This window comes from Scyliorhinus torazame, chromosome 16, assembly GCF_047496885.1.
Source record: "Scyliorhinus torazame isolate Kashiwa2021f chromosome 16, sScyTor2.1, whole genome shotgun sequence".
In the NCBI taxonomy this organism is placed as follows: domain Eukaryota; kingdom Metazoa; phylum Chordata; class Chondrichthyes; order Carcharhiniformes; family Scyliorhinidae; genus Scyliorhinus; species Scyliorhinus torazame.
Genome location: NC_092722.1, coordinates 184,928,109 through 184,954,485, shown reverse-complemented (window position 1 = coordinate 184,954,485; position 26,377 = coordinate 184,928,109). Strand labels below are relative to the sequence as shown.

The following is a 26,377-nucleotide window of genomic DNA, read 5'->3' as shown; positions in this document are numbered from 1 at the left end:
CAGGACTGCATGTGTGCCAAACAGCATAAGCAGCACGAAATAGACAGAGCTAAGCGATTCCACAACAAATGCATCAGATCTAAGCTCAAGCTTGGGCTGACAAGTGGCAAGTTACATTCGCACCACACAAGTGCCAGGCAATGACCATCTCCTTCAAGAGAGGATCTAACCATCGCCCCATGATATTCACTGGCATTGCCATTGCTGAATCCCCACAATCAACATCCTGGGGGTTAGCATTGATTTAAAACTGAACTGGACTAGCCATATTAATACTGTGGCTACCAGGGCAGATCAAAGACTAGGAAGCCTACGGTGAGTAAAACACCCCCTGACCTCCCAAAGTCTGTCCACCATCTACAAGACACAAGTCAGGAATGTAATGGAATACTCTCCACTTGCCTGGATGAGTGCAGCTCTAACAACACTGAAGAAGCTCAACGCCATCCAAGACAAAGCAGCCTGCTCCCCCTCACACAAACATTCAAACCCTCCACCACCGAAGAACAATGGTAGTGTGTACCATCTACAAGATGCACTGCAGTAAGTCGCCAAGTTCCTTAGACAGCACCTTCCAAACCCACCTCTACTACCATGTAGAAGGATAAGAGCAGCAGATACCTGGGAACCCCACCAACTGGAGGTTCCCCTCCAAGTCACTCGCCACACTAACTTGGAAATATATTACCATTCCTTCATTGTTGCTGGGGCAAAATCCTGGAACTCCCTTCCTTAATAGCACAGTGGGAGTACCTACACCTTAGGAGCTGCAGCGCTTCAAGAAGGTAGGTCGCCACCACCTTCTGAAGGGCAGCTAGGGATGGGCAATAAATGCTGGCCTAACCAGCAAAGCCCACATCCCATAAATGAATGTTTTTAAAAAACAAGGTAGATAAATTGATGGCACAATGAAAGTAAAGGGTATAATCTAATTGCCATTATGGAGACGTGGCTGCAGAGTAGCCAGGGCGCAATGGAATATTCAAGGGTTTTTGACATTTAAGAAGGATAGCCAAAAAGGAAAAGAAGGTGGGGTAGCGCTGTTAATAAAGGATGAGACCAGTATTGAGAGATCAAGATGTGGTATTGGTTTTGGGTGGAGTCAAGAAACAGCAAGGGGCAGTAAACATTGCTAGTTGTTTACCAGTCGTTTTGGTGGCCTACATTGTAGGATACAGTACAAATCAAGAAATTATAATGCCATGGAAGGAATGCATCAAAGATTCACCAGATTGATTCCTGGGATGACAGAATTGTCATATGCGGCGAGATTGAGTCAACTGGGCCTGTGTTCATTTAAATTTAGAAGAATGAGAGGGGATCTCATTGAAATGTCTAAACTTCTGACAGGGCTGGACAGACTGAATGCAGGGATGTTGTTTCCTCTGGCTGGAGGGTCTTGAAAAAGGTGGTAATAGTCTTAGGATACAGGGTAGGCCATTTATAACTGAAATGAGGAGAAACTTCTTCAGGGTGGTGAACCGATGCAATTTTCTGCCACAGGGCTGTGGAGGCCAAATCACTAAATATACATTTAAGAAGGAAATAGACAGATTTTTAGACTCTGGAGATGTCAAGGGGTATGGGGAGAGGACTGGAGTACGGCATTCAGAGAGAGGACCAGCCATGATCATGTTGAATGGTGGAGTAGACCGGAAGGGCCCAAATGATCTACTGCTGCTCCTATTTTCTGTTTCTAGAAGATAGAATTATTTTAATAATGCAAATTTTATTTTATCTTAATGGAGAAATTTGGCATTCCACAAAACAAGCTTTTCAGAGTAGTTGTTTAGCAGTAATTATGAAAGTAGTATGCCGTTTAGAAACCCAGTCACACCTCATTTGAAAAAAAGGGATTGATAAAGTAAACATAGACCAAATGATCCCCCTTGTAGGGCAATCTAGAACGAGAGGTCACAGATATAGGTTGAGAGGTGATAATTTAGAACTGATATGAAGAGGAATTACTTCTCCCAGAGGGTGGTGAATTTGTGGAACAATGTAGGCCAACAAAACGCAGTGGAGTCTGAATAATTAAATGGTCTCAAGAAGGAGAAAGATATATACCTGATCAAGAATGGGTTAAAGAGATGTTGGGAACAGGTAGGGAGGTGATCTGATTGAATGGCAGAGCAGGCTCGAAGGGCTCCTAATTCCAATATTTTTTCTAAAAAAAATAACATTTTCAAGGTTTGAAACAGAGAGCGTAAGAGTGGAAGTTCTTATAAATTCATAGGTTTCTCACTGATTGCAGTTTGGGGCACCCTAAACAGCACACCCTCTGAAGAAGCATGGAATCACTCACAGCAGCTTATGGATTTATGCATTATTCCTGCACATGTGGATTTCCAAAGTTACTGTTGGTTTTAGTGGAGTAATGTTGGCTGATGCGGACAGTTTCATCATCATTCCCATCCTAAAACACAGAGACTGTCTCTCCTCATTCGTTCTACCAAAATATTTCCCTCTCTCTCTTGAAGTCTGTTACTATTCTCATTGTTTATTATATTTTGAAGATGCGTCCTCTGCAAACTTTGAAATTATGTTCTGTATACCTTGATCATTAATATACATTAAAAACAGCAGTGATTCTAACACCAACCACTGGGGAACATTACTGCGTACTTTTCCTCCAGTCTGAAAACAACCCCAAACCAACATGCTCTGCTTTCTATTACTTAGCCAATTTTGTATCCATATATATTGCTACTGCCGTTTCAATGCCATAGGCTTCAATTTTTACCAAAGTCTAGAAATTAACATAATTTGCTCGAATAAAGGCAAAATACAACAAATGATGGAAATCTGAAATAAAAACAGAAAATGTTGAAAAAACTCGGCAGGTCTGGCAACATCTGTGGAGAGAAAAACAAGAATTAATGTTTCGAGTCCGTGAGACTCTTCAGGGATAAAAAATGAGAAATGTGATGGATTTAATTCTGTTTAAGAGGGGATGGAGCAGGTGGAGCTCAGAGCTTCAGAGTATGCCCTCATCCCTGTTACGAATAACCAACTTCTAATTTAGTAAATGTATACTTTATCCACTTGTGTAATGTTCAACAACATGTTTTATAATCAATTGGAGCTTATTTTTCTTTATACCAACAGCAAAGGAGAAATAATTGCCTTTAGAATGAATAATCCATTGTACTTCTTCCAGCAATGAATGTGTCAGTTTCCCTATTACAGTAAAATATCATCCCTCAAATTTGTGTTAAGCAGAGATTTTGTGATAGCTGAGGAGGCCCTATGAATGTGCCTCTGAGGAACCCGATATGCCAATAAATGCAGTTCAAGTCAAAACAACGATTCAGAAGCTGAATGAAAATACAGTATAACAGTAAACGTGTGGAAAAGGCTTTTATTCAATTTGTTCACAACCTTACAATCTATGACCTTGTAAACCCCCAACGCTTTGCATTGAAAAATGTCAGGAATTAGCTCCAGAAAAATTCCACAGCCTTTTTTAAAAAGCTTTATGTGCTGTCTTCAGACATGTGTGATACAGTTCATCACTTCGTCAGTGCAGTCAAACATGTTTTCCATATTTTGGTGTTGCAGTACGGAATCCCGGTACATCTCTGCAGCCTTTGTGGCAAAGACTAGTGAAACAGGCGGACAATGAGTAAGCATTCATAGAGTTTACAGTGCAGAAGGAGGCCATTCGGCCCATCGAGTCTGCACCGGCTCTTGGAAAGAGCACCCTACCCAAGGTCCACACCTCCACCCTATCCCCATAACCCAGTAACCCCACCCAACACTAAGGGCAATTTTGGACACTAAGGGCAATTTAGCATGGCCAATCCACCTAACCCGCACATCTTTGGACTGTGGGAGGTACCGGAGCTCCCGGAGGAAACCCACGCACACACAGGGAGAATGTGCAGACTCCACACTGGCAGTGACCCAAGCCGGGAATCGAACCTGGGACCCTGGAGCTGTGAAGCAATTGTGCTATCCACAATGCTACCGTGCTGCCCTCAAACTCTTCAGGGTCATCAGGTTCCTCAGTTGAAGGACGCATCATTTGTCAGTTCTGACATGTAGCGTTTGACATCGCCCACCTCCCCGTACGTTTCCATGATTGTCTCTGCTGGAATTTCCATGCCGGCCTCCTACAGATGAGCCAGACAGCCTCGTTAGGTTGGTTGGACTCACCCTGCTCCTCCTCATTTTCAATGTCTTGTTGCAGTCGTAACCGTTTGAAGCCACTGGGATGGAAGCAGTTGGTAACTGTGTTTTCCGTCATCATCGCCCATGCCATCTTCGTCATGAGCATGTCCTCTGGCACAGTTGAATTGTATTCCCTCTTCTGGATGGCCTTGATAACCTGAGAAAGCAGCTGGTCAGGGTAGTGGAATTATCAGATTCCTAATTGCCCCCTGTTCCATTGGTTGGAACTTGGCTGTGGTGTTGGGGGGGGGGGGGGGGGGCAAGAAGATCAGTTTGATGCTCGAGGTTAGCAATGACGGGGTGTGTGGGGCAGTTGTCTGTATTTATGACAATCTTCATTTTCTTTTGTTGATATATTTTGTCCACTTTCCCGATCCACCTTTCAAAAATGCTGGGGGTCATCCAGGTGATTTTGTAATTCTCGTACTGTGTCAGTATTGTCTTGACATTCACGAATCAACATGGCTTCTTGGACTTTCCTATCACAAGAAGCAGCAGCTCTTTGGTGCCATCCATGTTCTGCTTTCCACCCTTAGATGTTTTACCGTTAAACATCAAAGACAAAATAGGGTAAGAGTCCAGTTTCATTTACGTTAAAAATGCTCATTCGCAACGGGAAAATAAATCATTTTTCTGCCAATCAGCTGTCATTGTGCCGTAAACAACATACCCCCACAGCTTACTGTGCAGAAGATGATGCTGTCACCATGAGAATTCTCTGGAGATTATAGGTCCAGTCTCCTCAGTCTCTCTTCACTGACAATCCTACCCTCCAAGGGATCAGTCTGGTCAGCCATTGTTGCACTCCCTCATGTTTTTTTGCCATGTGCAAGGAGACCAAAACTGTACACACTACTCCAGGTGCAATCTCACCAAGGCTCTATACAATTTCAGCAAGACATCTTTACTCCTGTACTCAAACCATTTACAGGCCAACATGCCATTTGCTTTCCCAATTGCTTGCTGCACCAGAATGTTTGCTTTCAGTAACTGATGAACAAGGAAGTAAACACTTCCCAATTTCTCACTATTGAAATAATACATCTGGCATTCTGTTTCCCCCATCCAAAGTGGATGACTTCACATTAATCCACGTTACACTGCATTTGGCAAGTATTTGCCCACTCACTTAATTAGTGTCAATCACTTTGAAGCCTTTTGACATCCTCCTCACCACTCACCTTCCAATCAAGTCTGGTGTCATCAGCAAACATGGAAATATTACTTTTGGTTCCCTCATCCAAATCATTGATGTATATTCTGAATAGCTGGGGTCCAAGCACTGATCCCTGTGCAATCCCATTAGTCACTGCCTGCCACTTCGAAAAAGAACCATTTATTCCTATTATGTTTCCTGTCTGCTAACCAATTCTCAGTCCATGCCAATATATTACCCTAAATCCCATGCACTTTAATTTTACACACTAACCCCTTAAGTGGGACTTTTATCAAAAGCTTTCTGAAAATCCAAATACACCACATCTACTGGTTTATCCTTATCTAATCTACAAGTTACATCTTCAAAAAACTCCTGTAGATTTGTCAGCACGATATCCCTTTCATAAATCCATGTTGACTTTGTCTAATCCTGTTAATATTTTCTCAGTGTCCTGCTGTGGCATCCTTTATGATAGACGCCAACATTTTCCCTCCTACTGATGCTAGGCTAACAGTCTGTTACTCCATTTTCTCCCTCACTTCCTTTTTAAAAATGTGGGTTTCCATCTGACCTCCAATCTACCGGTGATGCAACCATCAATTCACTGAGAGACACGTTGAGAGGTAAACCGTGGTTTTAATCAGCTTAGAACTGAGCCTGCCTGTGACCGGTACAACAATGAATGCGGCCCCGCAGGTCAGCTGCCTTTATACTTCCTGTAAGGGGTGGAGCCATGGGCGAGCCCGTACATGCCCCGACATATCCCCCTGTGGGTGAAGCCGTATAATGGCCCATAGGTGGAGCCCACAGGGTTAAACACATAACGTAACACGATACAGCAGTAACATGATATCACAGTGCACTAGTGAATTAACAGTAGTTCCATTCACCCCGTTTAAAAAATGTAGTCCGGCGGGGGTGACGGGTTTACAGATTCAGTCGGTCTGGTGCCCGGATCGTACGTTGCGACCGCCAAAGCACTGGTGTTGCAGCCGTTTCGGGTGGCTGTGGAGCTGGGCCCGGAGCAGGCACAGGTGTGGACTCCTGGAGCGGCTCTTCCGGAGCTTCATTCCTGTGGACCGGTGCGGCGGGTGGGAGGGAGCGCGAGAACCATATCGGGGTAGTGGTGCTGAACATGGGAGGTTGGATAAGGGTAGGGGCGCTGAACATGGGAGGTTGGATGGGACCTAGTGTGGGGGATGCAGTAGTGGTCGTGGTGTCGGAGCCTGCAGGCGCCAGGTCCCGGAGGGAGACGGTATCATGCCGGCCGTCGGGGTGTCTGATATACGCATAGTGTGGGTTGGAGTGCAGGAGCTGGACCCTCTCTACCAGGGGGTCGGTCTTATGGCTCTGAACATGTTTTCGGAGGAGGACTGGGCCTGGTGTCATCAGCCAGGGCGGAAGCGAGGCCCCTGAGGTAGCTCCCCTAGGAAAACAAACAAGCGGTCATGAGGGGTCTGGTTTGTGGCCGTGCAAAGGAGGGACCTAATAGAGTGGAACGCATCGGGGAGGACCTCCTGCCAGTGAGAAACCGGGTGATTCCTGGATCTTAGGGTTAGGAGGACGGTCTTCCAGACCGTCGCGTTCTCCCTCTCCACCTGTCCGTTTCCCCTGGGGTTATAGCTGGTAGTCCTGCTCGAGGCGATGCCCTTACTGAGCAGGTACTGGCGCAGTTCTTCGCTCATGAACAACGAGCCCCTGTCGCTGTGGACATAGCTGGGGAAACCGAACAGGGTGAAGACACTATGCAGGGTTTTGATGACTGTGGGAGTGGTCATATCGTGGCAGGGAATGGCGAACGGAAAACGGGAGAACTCGTCTATGATGTTCAGGAAGTACTTGTTGCGATTATTGGAGGGGAGGGGCCCTTTGAAATCGATACTAAGGCGTTCAAAAGGCCGGGGGTGCCTTTACCAGGTGGGCCTTATCTGGTCGATAGAAGTGCGGTTTACACTCCGCACAGATTTGGCAGTCTCTGGTTACAGCTTTGACCTCCTCGATGAGTAGGGCAGGTTGTGGGCCTTGATGTAATGGGCGAGCCGGGTGACCCCCGGGTGGCAGAGGTCATCGTGGATAGCACGTAATCGGTCATCTTGTGCGCTGGCGCACGTGCCGCGGGACAGGGCATTTGGGGGCTCGTTGAGCTTCCCTGGACGATATACTATATTGTAGTTATAGGTGGAGAGTTCGATCCTCCACCTCAAGATTTGTCATTCTTGATCTTGCCCCGCTGCGTATTGTCAAACATAAAGGCCACCGATCGTTGGTCGGTGATGAGGGTAAACCTCCTACCAGCGAGGTAGTGCCTCCAGTGCCGTACGGCTTCCACGATGGTTTGGGCTTCTTTTTCGACGGAGGAGTGTCGAATTTCAGAGGTGGTGAGGGTGCGGGAAAAGAACGCTACCGGTCTGCCTGCTTGCTTGAGAGTGGCGGCGAGAACTACCTCTGAAGCATCGCTCTCCACCTGGAAGGGGGCGGACCCGTCCACCGTGTGCATTGCAGCTTTGCCGATGTCCGCCTTGATGCAGTTGAAGACCTGGCGAGCCTCGGCTGCCAGTGGAAAAATGGTGGCCTTAAATAGTGGGCGGGCTTTGTCCGCATACTGGGGGACCCACTGGGCGTAATAGCAGAAAAATCCAAGGCACCTCTTCAGGGCCTTGGGGCAGTGAGGGAGAGGGAATTGGAGGAGAAGGCGCATACGGTCAGGGTCGGGCCCTAGGACCCCGTTTTCCATGACGTAGCCGAGGATGGCTAGCCTGGTTGTGCGGAAAACGCATTTCTCCTTGTTGTAGGTGAGGTTGAGTTCTTGGGCGGTTTGGAGAAATCGGTGGAGGTTGGCGTCGTGGTCCTGCTGATCATGGCCGCAGATGGTTACATTGTCCAAGTACAGAAAGGTGGCCCGCAACCCGTACTGGTCCACCATTTGGTCCATTGCTCGTTGGAACACCAAAACCCCATTTGTGACGCCAAAGGGGACCCGGAGGAAATGGAAAAGGCGACCATCTGCCTCAAATGCCATGTAGTGGCGGTCCTCCGGGCGGATTGGGAGCTGGTGATATGCAGACTTCAGATCTACCGTAGAGAACACACGGTAGTGCGCGATCTGATTTACCATGTCTGCAATCCGGGGGAGGGGTACTCATCGAGTTGCGTAAAGCGGTTAATGGTCTGGCTGTAATCAACCACCATCCGGAACTTTTCCACGGTCTTGACGACCACCACCTGAGCTCTCCAGGGGCTATTGCTGGCTTCTATGACCCCCTTCCCGCAAGAGACGCTGGACCTCGGACCTAATGAACGTCCTGTCCTGCATACTATACCGCCTGCTTCTGGTGGCTATTGGCTTACAATCGGCGGTGAGGTTCGCAAAGGGGGGGGGGTCGATTTTTAGGGTCGTGAGGCTGTATATGGTGAGCGGGGGCAGGGACCCCCCCGAATTTAAGAGTTAGGCTCCTGAGGTTGCATTGGAAATCGAGTCCTAAGAGGAGAGGAGCGCAGAGGTCTGGGAGCACATTTAGTTTAAAATTAGTGTACTCAGCGCCCTGGATCGCTATGGTTGCAGTAGTGCACCCTTGGATTTGCACTGAGTGCGACCCAGAGGCGAGGGAGATAGTTTGTTGCGTCGGGAATATTGGGAGCGAACAACGTCTTACCATGTCCGGGTGAATGAAGCTCTCTGTGGTTCCGGAGTCGAAAAGGCAAGGTGTCTCGTAGCCGTTTACCCGGACGGCCATCCTGGAGCTCCGGAGGTGCTTCGGCCGCGACTGGTCCAGGGTGACCGCGCTGAGCTGGGTGTAGCCGGCGGCGTGATCGGAGGTGCTGGGGCGGCCCCGCGATGGCTGCTGTCCATGTCGTTCGTACATCTCGGGCGGTGTAGCAGATGGCGGCCAAGATGGCGGCCCCCATGGATCGCACGTGGCCGGCCGTGTGCGGGAGGATGGCTAAGATGGCGGCCCCCATGAGTCATAGATTATCATAGAATTTACAGCGCAGAAGGAGGCCATTCGGCCCATCGAGTCTGCACCGGCTCTTGGAAAGAGCACCCTACCCAAGGTCAACACCGCCACCCCATCCCCATAACCCAGTAACCCCACCCAACACTAAGGGCAATTTTGGACACTAAGGGCAATTTACCATGGCCAATCCACCTAACCTGCACATCTTTGGACTGTGGGAGGAAACCGGAGCACCCGGAGGAAACCCACGCACACACGGGGAGGATGTGCAGACTCCGCACAGACAGTGACCCAAGCCGGGAATCGAACCTGGGACCCTGGAGCTGTGAAGCAATTGTGCTATCCACAAGGCTACCGTGCTGCCCCTAAGTTCGAGTTGCACGTGTTGTGCGGAGGCGGCAGACACGCTGCCACTTTGCGGGGTCTGCGGGCCTGTAGATCGGGTCTGTGAGTTCGAGTTTTTAGACCTGGCCAGGCAGACCTTGGCGAAGTGTCCTTTTCGCCCGCAGTTACTACAGTTCGCGTTGCGGGCCGGGCAGTGCTGCCGGGGGTGTTGGGACTGGCTGCAAAAATAGCAGGGCAGCCCCCCATGATGGATGGGCGGCCGCGCAGCACAAGCCTGGGGTAGTCTCTGGTCGGGGGCCCACGAGGCGGTCGCGGAGTCGGCGGGGAACGCAGTAAGGCTCTGAAACGCGACCTCGAAAGGTAGCTAGTGTTACCATGTCCTCCAGGTCCTGGGCCCCTTTTCCGAGCAGGCGCCGTCTTACATAGTTCAATCGGACCCCCGCCACGTAAACGTCTCGGATAGTGAGCTCCATATGCTGAGGGGCCGTAACGGCCTGGTAGTTACAGTTGCGCGCCAGGGCTTTGAGGTCGCGTAGATAGTCATCTAGCGACTCCCCGGGGCGCTGGCGGCAAGTGGTGAAGATGTGTCGCGCGTAGACCTCGTTCACGGGCCGTACATATATGCGTTCGAGTAGTGCGAGGGCCTCTGTATAGGACGCTGAGTGTCTTTAAGACAGAAGTTGATAAATTCTTGATTTCTCGAGGAATTAAGGGCTATGGAGAGAGAGCGGGTAAATGGAGTTGAAATCAGCCATGATTGAATGGTGGAGTGGACTCGATGGGCTGAATGGCCTTACTTCCACTCCTATGTCTTATGGTCTTATGGACGCGGCGCCGTCGAGCTGGACAGAAATACGATGGCTCACCAGTGCGTGGAGAAGACTCAGTTTCTGTTCGTCCGTGACGGATGGCGAAGACGACGCGGCGAGATAGGCCTTGAAGCATCGAAGCCAGTGCGAAAACAATTCTCTCGCCTCCGCGGCCTGTGGATCGAGTTCCAGTCTATCAGGTTTGAGGGCTGATTCCACAGTGGTATTTTAAGCTGATTAAATTGATGCGACCATCAATTCACTGAGAGACACGTTGAGAGGTAAACCGTGGTTTTAATCAGCTTATAACTGAGCCTGCCTATGACCGGTACAACAATGAATCCTGCCCCGCAGGTCAGCTGCCTTTATACTTCCTGTGAGGGGTGGAGCCATGGGCGAGCCCGTACATGCCCCGACATATCCCCGTGGGTGAAGCCGTACAATGGCCCATAGGTGGAGCCCACAGGGTTAAACACATAACGTAACACGATGCAGCAGTAACATGATATCACAGTGCACTAGTGAATTAACAGTAGTTCCATTCACCACAACCGGGACGTTCCAGAATTTTAGAAGATGACAACCAATGCATCGCCTATTTCCATGGACACCTGGGGTGTAGATTATCAGGCCCTGGGAATTATCGGTTTCAGTTCCATTAATTTCTCCCAACACTATTTTTCTAGTAATACTAAATTCCTCCTTCCCATGAGACCCTTGATTCCTTACCATTTATGGGAAGTTATTTGTGTCTTCCTCCATGAAGACAGAACTAAAGTCGTTGTTTATTTGCTCTGCTATTTTGTGGTTGTCTATTATAAATTCTCCTGTTTAGGATCATAAGGAACCTACATTTGTCTTTGCTAATCTTTTTCTGTTTACATACTTAGAAAGGTTTTTCCTGTCCTCTTTTAAGTTACTTCCAAGTTTACTTTTAATCAATCCCTTTGTCCTCCTTTGCTGAATACTGAACTTTTCCTGATCATCAGGCCTCCTACTTTTTCTAGCAACTTTATAGGACTCCTCTTTGGATCTAATACCATCATTAATTTATTTTCTAAGTCATGGTTTGGCTTCTTTTCTGGTTTTGTTTCCGTGTTGGAAAGGAATATATAACTGGTACAATGCATACATTTGTTCCTTAAATATTAGCCATTGCCTATCCACACGACATTAGGGTTAGGGTTAGCACGGACAGCACAAGTGGATAGCACTGTGGCATCACAGCACCAGGGTCCCAGGTTCGATTCCCTGCTGGGTCACTGTCTGTGCGGAGTCTGCACGTTCTCCCCGTGTCTGCGTGGGTTTCCTCCGGGTGCTCCGGTTTAACCCATAGTCCAAAGACATGCAGGTTAGGTGGATTGGCCATGATAAATTGTCCTTAGTGACCAAAAAGGTTAGATGGGGTTATTGGGTTACCGGGATCGGGTGGACGTGCGGGCTTAAGTGTATCGGTGCAGACTCAATGGGCCGAATGGCCTCCTTTTGCACTGTATGTTCTATGTTCACACCGTGCCTTTTAATTACGTTCCCAATCTAGGTTAGCCAACTCACACCTCATATTTATGTAGTTTCCTTTGTTTAGATATAGGACCCTAGTTTCAGGCCGGACTTCTTCACTTTCCATCCTAATAAAGAACTCCATCATGTTATAGTCACTGTTCCCAAAAGGACCCCAAACAATAAGATTATTAATTAACCCCCTTCTCATTGACGAATACCAAATCTCAGATAGCATGTTCTCTAGTTGATTCCTCAACATACTGGTCTAAAATACCATCTTGTACACACTCCAGGAATTCATTTGCCACAATATTGTTGCTATTGTGATTTGTTCACTCTATATGTAAATTGAAGTCACCCACGATTACAGTGGTATCCTTGTTACATGCATCTCGAATTTCCTGTTTAATGCCATCCCCTACTTTGCCACTGTTGTTTTGAGGCCTTTGGACCCTCCCACTGATGTTTTCTAATGCTTGTTGCTTCTTAACTCCACCCAGACTGATTCTATATCTATCCCCTCGCACTATTACACTCATTCCATCCTTAACTAACAACACCACCCCATTTTTCTTCTTGTATGTTCTTCCTAAATATTGAATACCCTTGGTGTTATAACCTGCTCAGATCCTATTGGCTGAGGTCAATTGGTTACCCCATGAACCTTGGGAGTATGAATATGGGGGGGAATCATTAGCAGTGCAACTGCATAAATAGAGCTGGCCAGTGTGGTACCAGCGAGGGAGGGACCCTGTAGTGAACTGCTGGTACTTTTGTACGTATTGTTGTAAATAAAGTTACTTTCTGTTTGACTCTACAAACTTGTGCTGGATTCTTCATGGCGATCACAGAACTTTGATATTCAGTTCCCAGCCTTGCTCACCCCCTACAACCATTTCTCTGTTATCGCAATCATATCGAACCCGTGTATACCAATTTGCGCTGTTAATTCATCTACCGTCTTGTGAATGCTCCATGCATTCAGATACTTGTTCTTTTAGCATTTTTACAAACAGTTTTTTTGTACTATGGCCCTATTTGCTGCTAGCCTTAAGTTTCCTCAGCCTTCCACTTTTGATTTCTACTCTTCGGTCTTTCATTTATATCTTTGTTTCCCTCTCGTGTCTCCCGGTTCAGGTTCCCATCCTCCTGCTACTCTAGTTTAAACATTCCCCAAAAGCACTAGCAAATACCTCTCCACGGATATTGTTTCCGATCCTGGAACTAATCTTAGTCCAATTAATCATTTATTTCGCTATCTGAAAATTTGAGTTAAAAGTGAAGGATAAAATGCTTTTAACATTCTGGTTTTCTTTCTGTGAGAATACTTCAACGTGGTGGCTGCTTACCCTTCTTGTTGGCATCACTGCAGCTGCACACAGGGATTCCCTTAACTTGGCACCAGGAATAGGGACGTCCGCGCCACAGTGATTGCTAGATCTTTGTGGCAGTTTCTTGTGAGATCTGCATGGAGTTATGGCTTCACCGTTGACCACAAAAGCCATGTCAATATAAACTAAAGGATTACATGCCTTTGAAGGTGGCAGGACAAGTTGAGGGCTGTTAAAATTATATAGAATCCTTGGCTTTGTTAATAGAGGCACAGAGTGCAAAAGCATGAAGTTATGCTAACCCTTTACAGAATATTGCTGCAGACTTCAGTTGGACCATACTGTTCAATATTCTGGACACCACATATTAGGAAAGATGTCAAGGCCTTGGAGACTGTGCAGGAGATAGTTACTAAGACGGTGGCAAGGTTTTTTGTGTACATTCGTTGAAGGAATGTGGACACCACTGGCATGGTCAGAATCTGTTGCCCATCCCTCATTGTCCTTGAACTGAATGGCTTGTTAGGCTATTTCAGAAGGCAGTCAAGAGCCAACCACATTGCTAAGGGTCTGGAGTCACATGTAGGTCAGATGGCAGATTTCCTTCCCTAAAGGACATTACTGAACTGGATGAGTTTTCGACAACAATCGATGATAGTTGATAGTTGTCATGATCATCATTACTGAGATTAGCTTGTAATTCCATTTTTTTAAATTTGTATTGATTAATCGAATTTAAATTCCACTAGTGGCTGTGGTATCCCTAGAGCATTAGCCTGGTCCTATGGGTTACTAGTCCGGTGACATTACCACTATGTCACCATCTCATGCTATTTGGAGAGATTATTTGGGGTCGCCTAGAGCAGAGAAGTTGGCAGAGGAGTGGGTGGAGGGATGGGGGGGGATGGGGGAGTTTGAAGGTGTTCAAAAATCAAGAATACCTTTAATACAGTATTAAGGCAAAATGTCTTCCAATGACAAAAGAGTTAATAGCCAGAGAACACAGATTTAAGGAAATGGGTAAAAGATGAGGAAACATATTTTCACACTTGTTATTTTCAATAGTAAACTTCAAAAAGGGATTGAAATACACTGATATCAATATTCAAGTTTGTGAGTTCTCTTCAACAATTCGTACCAATAATTTCTTGCTCCCATTTAATTAAGGAAATAGTGCCCTCTGATTTGAGTTAGAAGGCATGATTATTTTATGATTTTGAACCTGAAAAGGTCTGGATAGCATTAGCAAAATTAATTAGTTAACATGTTGATTATAAGGCACTAGATTGTAATTCTGTACATCTCAATGTAACAAAGTCCTACACAACTCATCCAAATCATGAAAATGTGCATTTTAAGAAAATATGGCACATCTGCTACAAGATATTATACAAATAAAATCATCCACATTTGCTACAATTTACAATCTGTGTAATTGGATTTCTTGAACACACTATGTGGTCCAGCATTATTAGGGTTAAACACACACACCTGTAAAACCAGGATAAAATAGTCTACAGGTTTGTTCCGATGGAAGAGGTAATGCTCTGGGGCTTTTTTATTTCTTTCATCAAACTTCATTTCCTGAATAACATTAGGATGTTTCAGCAGCCTCAGTAGGATCTTCTCTGACATCTGTGTTGGGCTGAATGGCTCCACTTCTGAAATCATTAACAGAAACATCAATATATTCAAGTGCAACTTCAAGCTACCCAACAACTGATTAGAATCAACAATAAATGTTGAGTTTGAAGTATGACAAAAATAGTCAACGACTGTAAGTGATGCTTAAAACTGATCTGTTAGCACTACATTCAAATCCATAGGCCTTCTTATAGTTTTAAAATGGAGTAGAGTCAGTGTTCTGGGGATGGAATGTCAGGCAACCTGATATGTAAAAGTTTTTTTTCAATGTAGTACTTTATTTCTTGTTGCAGATTGCAAGATCTGGATCTACAGAGACCAATTGGTTTCTAGTAGCTCCCCAAAACGCCCAGATATTTCGAGACTGAGACAAGGTTTGTTGGTATGCTATTCAATTAGGACAGTCAAGTTCAATGCCATTCTCACTGGACATCCAGGTGCGGAGGCATACAGACACTCACACAGTAGTTGTTGCTGAATTACAGCTAATATGGAAATCCTAGCCAATATTTATTTCCTTAGCCCAGAGCAAAAAGTTCAAACATTCATACATCAACAACAACATACATCTGAACAGTCATAGAAAGGGTAAGTTTTAAAGAATTGTGAAAATTAAATATGTCAAAGGAACAATTTAAGTTATCCAGATAAAGATAAAATAGACAATTAATTTACAGTTCCTATTATATAAATGAGTACAGAGTCATACAGGGCTGAACAAAATCAAGTTGTTACTTGAAAAAAAGTCAATCACATGTTATTAAGACCAATTCACATAATTGAAACTGTATGTCACAAACATTAGTGTGGCTAAACTTTGAATAAATGCATTTACATATATTGTCTTATGTTAAAACATGTCAAAACAATTCAAACAATGATTTATTCTCGGCTGAAGTTAGTTACTGTTATTATGGCCAGAATTCTCGAGCCGTTCGCTGGCTGTGGGATTCTCTGGTCATGCCGGCAGCACACCCCTGCTTTTCCCGGCAGTGTGGGGTGGTTTCAACGGGAGTTCCCACTGACAGTGGCCAGAGCAGAGAATCCTGCCTCCAGTGAACGGCATACTACCACCCTCTGCCGGGAAACACGTGGCTGGGAGGCCGGAGAATCCAGCCCTATATGAAAGCTACAATAATGTTGTGGAATTTTTTTTCTTTCTTCCTCCCCCCCACCCCCGCACCCCTTATTATAGATGCAGCCACTATTGAAAAATACTTGTTGAATGCTAACAAGAGTAATCATTTTTGATCCACAGAATTCTTGTTCATATCAAAGATGGCAGGTTAGGTGGATTGGCCATACTAAAATTGCCCCTTCGTGTCCAGAGATGCGCAGGTTAGGTAGGGTTATGGGGATAGTGCGGGGGAGTAGGCCTAGGTAGGGTGCTCTTTCAGAGAATCGTTGCAGACCTAATGGGCTGAATGGCCTCCTCTGCACTGTAGGGATTCTATGAATGTCTGAATATAAGCTGGGTGCTAGAATGGGTTAGATATTTTAATCTTGGAATCTTTGCTTAATTATCCTAGCAGCCTGTAACAGGAAGTCTCCTCCTGATCCTTTAAAAAAAAATAATCTTTATTGTCACAAGTCGGCTTACATTAACACTGCAATGAAATTACTGTGAAAAGTCCCTAGTCGCCACATTCCGGCGCCTGTTCGGGTACACAGAGGGAGAATTCAGAATGCCCAAATTACCTAACAGCACGTCTTTCTGGATCTGTGGGAGGAAACTGGAGCACCCGGAGGAAACCCACGCAGACACAGAGAGAACGTGCAGACCCCACACAGACAGTGAGCCAAGCCAGGAATCGAACCTGGGACCCTGGAGCTGTGTATTAATGTAAGATACAGTATTAATGTAAGATACGTTTGGCAGTTTTAATCTAGTCAAACGCACTAAATTATTCATAAATTGACAGCTTCACCCAGGCCACAATGAAGGTCAAAACCGTACTGCTGCTATGTGATATTAAACCACATTGATGACACAGAACACAGAGCTTATTTTGCATCCAGTACGTTGCATTCCATGTAAAAAGTGTTGCTCTGATTTCCTATAAAGCAGAGTACCACTGCATAAACTTGATTTTGCATCACACTGTGTCATATGTGCCCATGCAATGGCGTTTTATATTTCAGAAGTATATATAATACTTTAAATTCAGTTACGGTGGAGATTCAAAGAAGGAGTGGTTACCTCGGCACAGCAGTGGGTGATTTTTTTTCAAATTAATTCCCGAGGTGCAGATATCACTGGCAAAGCTGCCATGTATTGCACATTCCGAATTGCCTGGAGGAGGGAGTGGCCTTCTTTATTGAACTACTGCAGTTCGTATGGTGAAAGTATTCTCATAAAGATATTAGACATGCAATTTAATGGTTTGATACAACTGCATGGCTTACTAGGTGGTTTCATAGGGTAGGCAAGAGTCAATCATGATATCAGAATCATATACAGGCCAAATTGCATAATTGTAGATTTCCTTCCTTAAAGGAAATATCAGTAAATCAACCGGCTTTTAAGACAATCCAATGAGTTTGTTGTCACTTCTAATGATGCCAACCTTTTATTTCCAGATTTCTCAGTAAATTTAAATCAAATATTCAAACTGCCATAGCTGTACTTTTGAACTCAAGTTTTCTGGATTATTATTAATTTAATTATTATGCCCATCAGCTTCAACTGCTTCCCTTCAACTGACTAATTTTTTTTTTTTGGATGGTTGTCAGCTATAGAACAGTTCAATTTGCTTGTCCTATACAACAGCATTGAGCTGATTTTATGATACTGTAGGAGTAGTTTGCGCTATACCTTGTGTGGGAATGTTTTCAATTATATATAGAGTACATATAGTAGTAATCTATTTTCCCAAAGATAATCCTCACCTTGATGAGGTACAAAAATTCACGCCCCAAACTGTGCATTTTAAATGGCAGCTGTAATGTACATTTACAATCAGGGGAAAAGAACAATCCCAACTCCTAGGAACCAAGAACAAAGTCAGTTTTCAAATTAATTCTTATGTTGCCACTTTTGGATTACAACAATAATAACTTGAATATGCAAAGCATCTTTAATGTAAAGAACATTCCTAGGCTAATCACAACCTGAACTCTGAGCCAGGAAGCAGATGGTTAGGAGGGATAGGTTGAAGAGATAGGTTTTAATAGGTTGTTGAAAAGAAAACGGAGGTAAAAAAGTTTAGTGAGGGAATTAGGAAGATCCAGGCAGCCAATGTCAAGAATGGAGGGTGAATGCATAAAAGGCCAGAGGTGGAGGGGAAGGCTAACTAACGTCAAGAGAGGAGGACGCAGTGATGGGGGCAATGCAGATCAATGAGGTGTTACATAAGCCGGGTATCGTGCAGAGCAAGGTGAACATGGAAGAACTTCGCCTGAGTAGGGGCTTACGGAGAGCGCAGCAAGAAACATCAGATTATTCTAGGTTCACCCAACTACTACTAAACAGGAGACTAAAATATCTATCATTAACTGAATAACAATTATTAATGCTCACTCCATATATTTTTAGCATTTGATGACATTAACTTGCCTGTTGCTAGGAAACGATGTGTTGCTAGTAGTAGCTGTGGCGAAATCTTCACCTTCATCTCATTATCTGTTGGTTTGAAGGCTGAAAAATCCTGTTTCCTTTCACGGTGTGTAATTTTCTTTTTGGTTCGGTTATCAGCTTGGAAATGTGGAAAATATTTTGAAGAGGGGAGATAGATGGAAATCAAAAATACTTCAATTAGAACATCATCAAAAAATGAAACAGATTTGAAAAACACTCAGCTATGAAACTGCTATTAGAAGATGTGTTATTCTTTCTAATATTAACCTATTGGGCATCTGAGCAATGTAAACTTTCAAAAGTTTTACATTGTCAACTGAAGCTGCAAAGACGAAGGGAACAGAGGATCAAATGTTCAAATAAGAGTTTTCGCATTTTATACCCTCTGTTCTTGGGTACAACAATATAACTTATGTCCACCTTTTTTATACACTCGATATCAACAGAATGACGCGGCGATAAACAAACTACAGGTTGAGCATCCCTTATCTGAAATTCCGAAAACTGAAAAATTCCAAAATCTGCACTTTCTCCCGAGCACTGACGTGCCGTCATGAACGGGAAGTCCCACAAGGTTCCCAGGTGATGCATAGTTCCCAACCCGCGGCGCAACATGCGCAGTTTCCAACGCACGTCAAACATGCACAGTTCCCAACGCTCGCCGCACATGTGCAGTATATTCCAAAATCTGAAAAATTCTGAAATCCGATACACATTCGGCCCCAAGCATTTCGGGTAAGGCATTATCAACCTGTAGTTAAGTCCAAAACAAAAGAAATGTTTAAATAAGAAATAAAAAGCACTTTTCTGCATCTGTAAATTCTGAAATTCTCATCAGAAATTCCCCTCAACTTAGCATTCATTTGTATTTGCTCGTCACCTTCAATGAACATTGTATTTCTTTCCCTGCATAACAAATTAGGTACTCATCCGTTGATTTATTTATCGGAATCAATTGTTTTTCTCAATCTTTCAGTCACAGGAAGGCAACACAAACTCAATTGTCAATGGAGAGCTTGTAGATTATTTTACTTTAAAACCTATTTAAAATATTGCCCTTTCCTTTACTTAACCCACCTCTTGACCCCATCTCGTGAATGCACCATCACTTCAGCTCTCAGATCAGCTCTGAGCACCTGATTCTCAAGGGCAATTAGGGATGGATAATAAATGCTGGACTAGCCAGTGATGCCCACTTCCCACAAATGAATCAAACAATCATTGAAATGCTCAATGCAACAAGTTCTTACAGTGTACAATGCCAACCTTGCTGTTGCAGAAAAGCTGGACCAAAACGTTCGTGACATTGTGGAAGACAGCATCACATTACAGCACTCCATAAAGTCACAGAACCTGCATCATTGCACTGGACCCTTTTGACCTATTATACCATTTAAAAAAAATGTTTTTATTTTTTTTAATTTAGTGTACCCAATTAATTTTTTCCAGTTAAGGGGCAATTTAGCATGGCTAATCCACCTAGTCTGCACATATTTGAGTTGTGGGGGCGAAACCCACGCAAACACGGGGAGAATGTGCAAACTCCACACGGACAGTGACCCAGAGCCGGGATCGAAACTGGGACATCAGCACCGTGAGGCTGTATTATACCATTTTCACCTGAAGCCAAATTGAAACCATCATCTCCAAAGCCAAAACACCCAAGTCTTTGTACACACTGAGGGGATAATCGGGTGATCAAATAATAGAATCATAGGACATAGAATGATACAACGCAGTACAGGCCCTTCGGCCCACGATGTTGCACCGAAACAAAAGCCATCTAACCTACACTATGCCATTATCATCCATATGTTTATCCAATAAACTTTTAAATGCCCTCAATGTTGGCGAGTTCACTACTGTAGCAGGTAGGGCATTCCACGGCCTCACTACTCTTTGCGTAAAGAACCTACCTCTGACCTCTGTCCTATATCTATTACCCCTCAGTTTAAGGCTATGTCCCCTCGTGCTAGCCATTTCCATCCGCGGGAGAAGGCTCTCACTGTCCACCCTATCTAACCCTCTGATCATTTTGTATGCCTCTATTAAGTCTCCTCTTAACCTTCTTCTCTCCAACGAAAACAACCTCAAGTCCATCAGCCTTTCCTCATAAGATTTTCCCTCCATACCAGGCAACATCCTGGTAAATCTCCTCTGCACCCGCTCCAAAGCCTCCACGTCCTTCCTATAATGCGGTGACCAGAACTGTACGCAATACTCCAAATGCGGCCGTACCAGAGTTCTGTACAGCTGCAACATGACCTCCTGACTCCGGAACTCAATCCCTCTACCAATAAAGGCCAACACTCCATAGGCCTTCTTCACCACCCTATCAACCTGGGTGGCAACTTTCAGGGATCTATGTACATGGACACCTAGATCCCTCTGCTCATCCACACTTTCAAGAACTTTTCCATTAGTCAAATATTCCACAATCATAAAATCCCTACAGTGCAGGAGGAGGCCATTCAGCTCATCGAGTCTGCTGCAAACCTCTGAAAAATAACTCTACCTAGGCCCACTCACCTGCCCTATCCCCATAACACCTTAACCCCACCTAACCTTTGGACACTAAGGGGCAATTTTAACATGGCCAGTCCACCTAACTCACAAATCTTTGGACTATGGGAGGAAATGGAGTACCCTGAGGAAACCCACGCAGGCACGGAGAGAATGTGCAAACCCTACACAGACAGTTACTCAAGGCCGGAATTGAATCAGGGTCCTTGGTGCTGTCAGGCAGCAATGCTAATCTCTGTGCCACCATGCCACCCTCACAAATTGCCACTCTTGAAGTGGAGATGTCTCTGAAGGCTGAAGTGAATAAAGCACGGAAGGCCAAAGTGAATGATTTGGAGACTCGTTCAAGGTGGCAAAATATTCGTGTTGTGGGGTTGCCAGAGACCCGCATAGTATTTTGTGAAGATGTTTGGGAAGATGATGGGTGAGTGTGAACTAATGTCCTTTCCCGAACTGGATCGAGCCCACCGAATACTCCGATAGAGGTCCCGTCCCAATGAACTAGAGCTGCAAGTAATTGTGAAGTTTCACAGCTTCCAAGAGAAAGAGCAAGCCCCGAGATGGGCAAAGGAGCATCGTGATCACAAATGGGAAGGCCAAGCCATAAGGCTTTGTCAGGATGTTGGACGGAGCTGGCATAGAAGCGGGAAGCATTCAACAATGGCAAAGCCGGTGGTTCTGGGTGCGGCGATGACCAGCTGAGTCGCACGTTTCGGCAGCTCCCGGTGAAACGGACTTTTGGGCTCTTGATAGGAGCCCCAACGGCAATTTTGACGGCTAAAAACACTGTGCGGTAAACCAGAAGGGAATCCCCCCTGGATACGGATGAAAAAAGAAGAAAGTGGCCGGATTGCAGTGGATCCTTTAGAACAGCGGCAAGGAAGGCAAGCAAAAACCAAGATGGCGTCGGAAGGTGGCAGTTTAACATGGGGCCCTGAACAACAAGAGTTCTTGAAATGCTGTGTGGAAGAGCTCAAAAAGGAAATGAAGAAAGAGCTGTTGGCCCCGATACTACAGGCGATCGAAGGGCTAACGGAGGAACAAAAGACCCAGGAGCGGGAGCTTCGGGTCGTGAAGGCAAAGGCAGCCGAGAATGAGGACGACATACAGGGCCTGGTGGTGAAGACGGAGATGCATGAGGCACATCAGAAACGATGTGTGGAAAGGTTGGAGGCACTGGAGAACAACGCAAGGAGGAACAACTTGAGGATTCTTGGTCTTCCTGAAGGTGCGGAGGGAGCGGACGTCGGGGCATATGTGAGCACGATGCTGCACTCGTTAATGGGAGCGGAGGCCCCGGCGGGTCCGTTGGAGGTGGAGGGAGCATACCGAGTGATGGCGCGAGGACCAAGAGCAGGAGAAATTCCCAGAGCCATAGTGGTGAGATTCCTCCGTTTTAAGGATAGAGAAATGGTCCTTAGATGGGCAAAGAAAACTCAGAGCAGTAAATGGGAGAACGCGGTGATCCGCGTTTATCAAGACTGGAGTGCGGAGGTGGCGAGAAGGAGGACGAGCTTTAATCGGGCCAAGGCGGTGCTTCATAAAAAGAAGATAAAATTTGGAATGCTGCAACCGGCAAGACTGTGGGTCACATATCGAGGGAGGCACCACTACTTTGAGACGGCGGATGAAGCGTGGACTTTTATTGTGGAAGAAAAACTGGAATGAGCGGGTTATTAAAAAGAACGTTTGAACAAAGTGGTGGGGCGAATGTGGGGGGCGAAGAGGGGGGTTAAAAAGGGGGGAAAGAGGAGTTTTATGTACTAATCCTGCGATGTGGTAACTTTTCTCTCTTCCACAGGTGGTGATGGGGGGAGGAGGGGAGGTGGAGGAGATGGGGCGTTGGCCATTGGGCACGGGGCCAAGGGAGAAGCGTGGGCTTGGTTCCCGCGCTATGATAATCATGGCGGGAATAGAGAAGCAGGAAGGAGGGGGCGTCGCACGGTGCGAGCCGAGGACACGGGCGGAAGCCGAGGTCGGCCATAGTTTGCTGACTTCTGGGAGCAACATGGGGGGAGTAATTACGCTAGCGGGGGATCTAGCGGGGGGGGGGGGGGTGGGAGGGGTGAATTATTGGGTTGCTGCTGCTGGGGAGAGGGGGGAGCTGGTATGGGAGGGGATGGGCGGGGGGGCACCGCCTGGGGGAGATACAGCTGCATGGGAACCGGGTAAGGAGCTGGAAAAAGGGGATGGCTAATCGACAAGGGGGGGGGGGGGTAGGAAGCCCCCCAACCCGGCTGATCACGTGGAATGTGAGAGGGCTGAACGGGCCGATAAAGAGGGCATGGGTACTCGCACACCTTAAGAAACTTAAGGCAGATGTGGTTATGTTACAGGAAACGCACCTGAAACTGATAGACCAGGTTAGGCTACGCAAAGGATGGGTGGGGCAGGTGTTCCATTCGGGGCTAGATGCGAAAAACAGGGGGGTGGCTATATTAGTGGGGAAGCGGGTAATGTTCGAGGCAAAGACTATAGTGGCGGATAACGGGGGCAGATACGTGATGGTGAGTGGCAAACTACAGGGGGAGACGGTGGTTTTGGTAAACGTATATGCCCCGAACTGGGATGATGCCAATTTTATGAGGCGGATGCCATGACGCATTCCGGACCTAGAGATGGGAAAGCTGATAATGGGGGGAGATTTTAATACTGTGTTGGAACCAGGGCTGGATAGGTCGAAGTCCAGGACTGGAAGGAGGCCGGCAGCAGCCAAGGTACTTAAAGATTTTATGGAGCAGATGGGAGGTGTAGACCCGTGGAGATTTAGCAGACCTAGGAGTAAGGAGTTCTCGTTTTTCTCCTATGTCCATAAAGTCTACTCGCGAATAGACTTTTTTGTGCTGGGTAGGGCGTTGATCCCGAAGGTGAGGGGAACGGAGTATACGGCTATAGCCATTTCGGATCACGCTCCACACTGGGTAGACTTGGAGATAGGGGAGGAAACAGGAGGGCGCCCACCCTGGAGAATGGACATGGGACTAATGGCAGATGAGTGGGTGTGTCTAAGGGTGAGGGGGTGCATTGAAAAGTACTTGGAACTCAATGATAATGGGGAGGTCCAGGTGGGAGTGGTCTGGGAGGCGCTGAAGGCGGTGGTTAGAGGGGAGCTGATATCAATAAGGGCACATAAAGGGAAGCAGGAGAGTAAGGAACGGGAGCGGTTGCTGCAAGAACTTTTGAGGGTGGACAGACAATATGCGGAAGCACCGGAGGAGGGACTGTACAGGGAAAGGCAAAGGCTACATGTAGAATTTGACTTGCTGACTACGGGCACTGCAGAGGCACAATGGAGGAAGGCACAGGGTGTACAGTATGAATATGGGGAGAAGGCGAGGTTGCTGGCACACCAATTGAGGAAAAGGGGAGCAGCGAGGGAAATAGGGGGAGTGAGGGATGAGGAAGGAGAGATGGAGCGGGGAGCGGAGAGAGTGAATGGAGTGTTCAAGACATTTTATAAAAAATTATATGAAGCTCAACCCCTGGATGGGAGGGAGAGAATGATGGGCTTTTTGGATCGGCTGGAATTTCCCAAGGTGGAAGAGCAGGAAAGGGTGGGACTGGGAGCACAGATCGAGGTAGAAGAAGTGGTGAAAGGAATTAGGAGCATGCAGGCGGGAAAGGCCCCGGGACCGGATGGATTCCCAGTCGAATTCTATAGAAAATATGTGGACTTGCTCGCCCCGGTATTGACGAGGACCTTTAATGAGGCAAAGGAAAGGGGACAACTGCCCCCGACTATGTCTGAAGCAACGATATCGCTTCTCTTAAAGAAGGAAAAGGACCCGCTACAATGCGGGTCCTATAGACCTATTTCCCTCCTAAATGTAGATGCCAAGATCCTGGCCAAGGTAATGGCAATGAGAATAGAGGAATGTGTCCCGGGGGTGGTCCACGAGGACCAAACTGGGTTTGTGAAGGGGAGACAGCTGAACACGAATATACGGAGGCTGTTAGGGGTAATGATGATGCCCCCACCAGAGGGGGAAACGGAGATAGTAGTGGTGATGGATGCCGAGAAAGCATTTGATAGAGTGGAGTGGGATTATTTGTGGGAGGTGTTGAGGAGATTTGGTTTTGGAGAGGGGTATGTTAGATGGGTGCAGCTGTTGTATAGGGCCCCGATGGCGAGCGTGGTCACGAATGGACGGGGATCTGCATATTTTCGGCTCCATAGAGGTCCAAGGCAGGGATGCCCTCTGTCCCCAGTATTTGCACTGGCGATTGAGCCCCTGGCGATAGCGTTGAGGGGTTCCAAGAAGTGGAGGGGAGTACTTAGAGGAGGAGAAGAACACCGGGTATCTTTGTATGCGGACGATTTGTTACTATATGTGGCAGACCCGGCGGAGGGGATGCCAGAAATAATGCGGATACTTGGGGAGTTTGGGGATTTTTCAGGGTATAAATTGAACATGGGGAAAAGTGAGTTGTTTGTGGTGCATCCAGGGGAGCAGAGTAGAGAAATAGAGGACCTACCGTTGAGGAAGGTAACAAGGGACTTTCGTTACCTGGGGATCCAGATAGCCAAGAATTGGGGCACATTGCATAGGTTAAATTTAACGCGGTTGGTGGAACAAATGGAGGAGGATTTCAAGAGATGGGATATGGTATTCCTGTCACTGGCAGGGAGGGTGCAGGCGGTTAAGATGGTGGTCCTCCCGAGATTCCTCTTTGTGTTTCAGTGCCTCCCGGTGGTGATCACGAAGGCTTTTTTTAAAAGGAGCGAAAAGAGCATCATGGGTTTTGTGTGGGCCGGGAAGACCCCGAGAGTGAGGAAGGGATTCTTACAGCGTAGCAGGGATAGGGGGGGGGCTGGCACTACCGAGCCTAAGTGAGTATTATTGGGCCGCTAATATTTCAATGGTGAGTAAGTGGATGGGAGAGGAGGAGGGAGCGGCGTGGAAGAGATTAGAGAGGGCGTCCTGTAGGGGGACTAGCCTACAGGCTATGGTGACAGCCCCATTGCCGTTCTCACCGAGGAACTACACCACAAGCCCGGTGGTGGTGGCTACACTGAAGATTTGGGGACAGTGGAGACGGCATAGGGGAAAGACTGGAGCCTTGGGGGGGGGGGGGGTCCCCGATAAGAAACAACCATAGGTTTGCCCCGGGGGGAATGGATGGGGGATATGGAATGTGGCAAAGAGCAGGAATAACGCAACTGAAAGATCGGTTTGTGGATGGGAAGTTCGCGAGTCTGGGAGCGCTGACCGAGAAATATGGGTTGCCCCAAGGGAATGCATTCAGGTATATGCAACTGAGGGCTTTTGCGAGGCAACAGGTGAGGGAATTCCCGCAGCTCCCGACACAAGAGGTGCAGGACAGAGTGATCTCAAAGACATGGGTGGGGGATGGTA

At 46.5% G+C, this 26,377-nt stretch overlaps 1 protein-coding gene across 5 annotated transcripts in view; it reads right to left on the bottom strand.

Annotated features, from left to right (window-relative positions):
• The window catches only part of LOC140393292 (metal transporter CNNM2-like), a 288,505-nt gene that overhangs the window by 74,280 nt on the left and 187,848 nt on the right, over positions 1-26,377 (bottom strand). For all 5 annotated transcript variants that reach the window (XM_072479593.1, XM_072479592.1, XM_072479591.1 and 2 more), the window contains 2 exons: positions 18,477-18,614; positions 14,768-14,937 (listed from right to left, as the gene is read on the bottom strand). In XM_072479593.1, the coding sequence (XP_072335694.1) occupies positions 14,768-14,937; positions 18,477-18,614 (308 nt within the window). The remainder of the gene's footprint in view (positions 1-14,767; positions 14,938-18,476; positions 18,615-26,377) is intronic.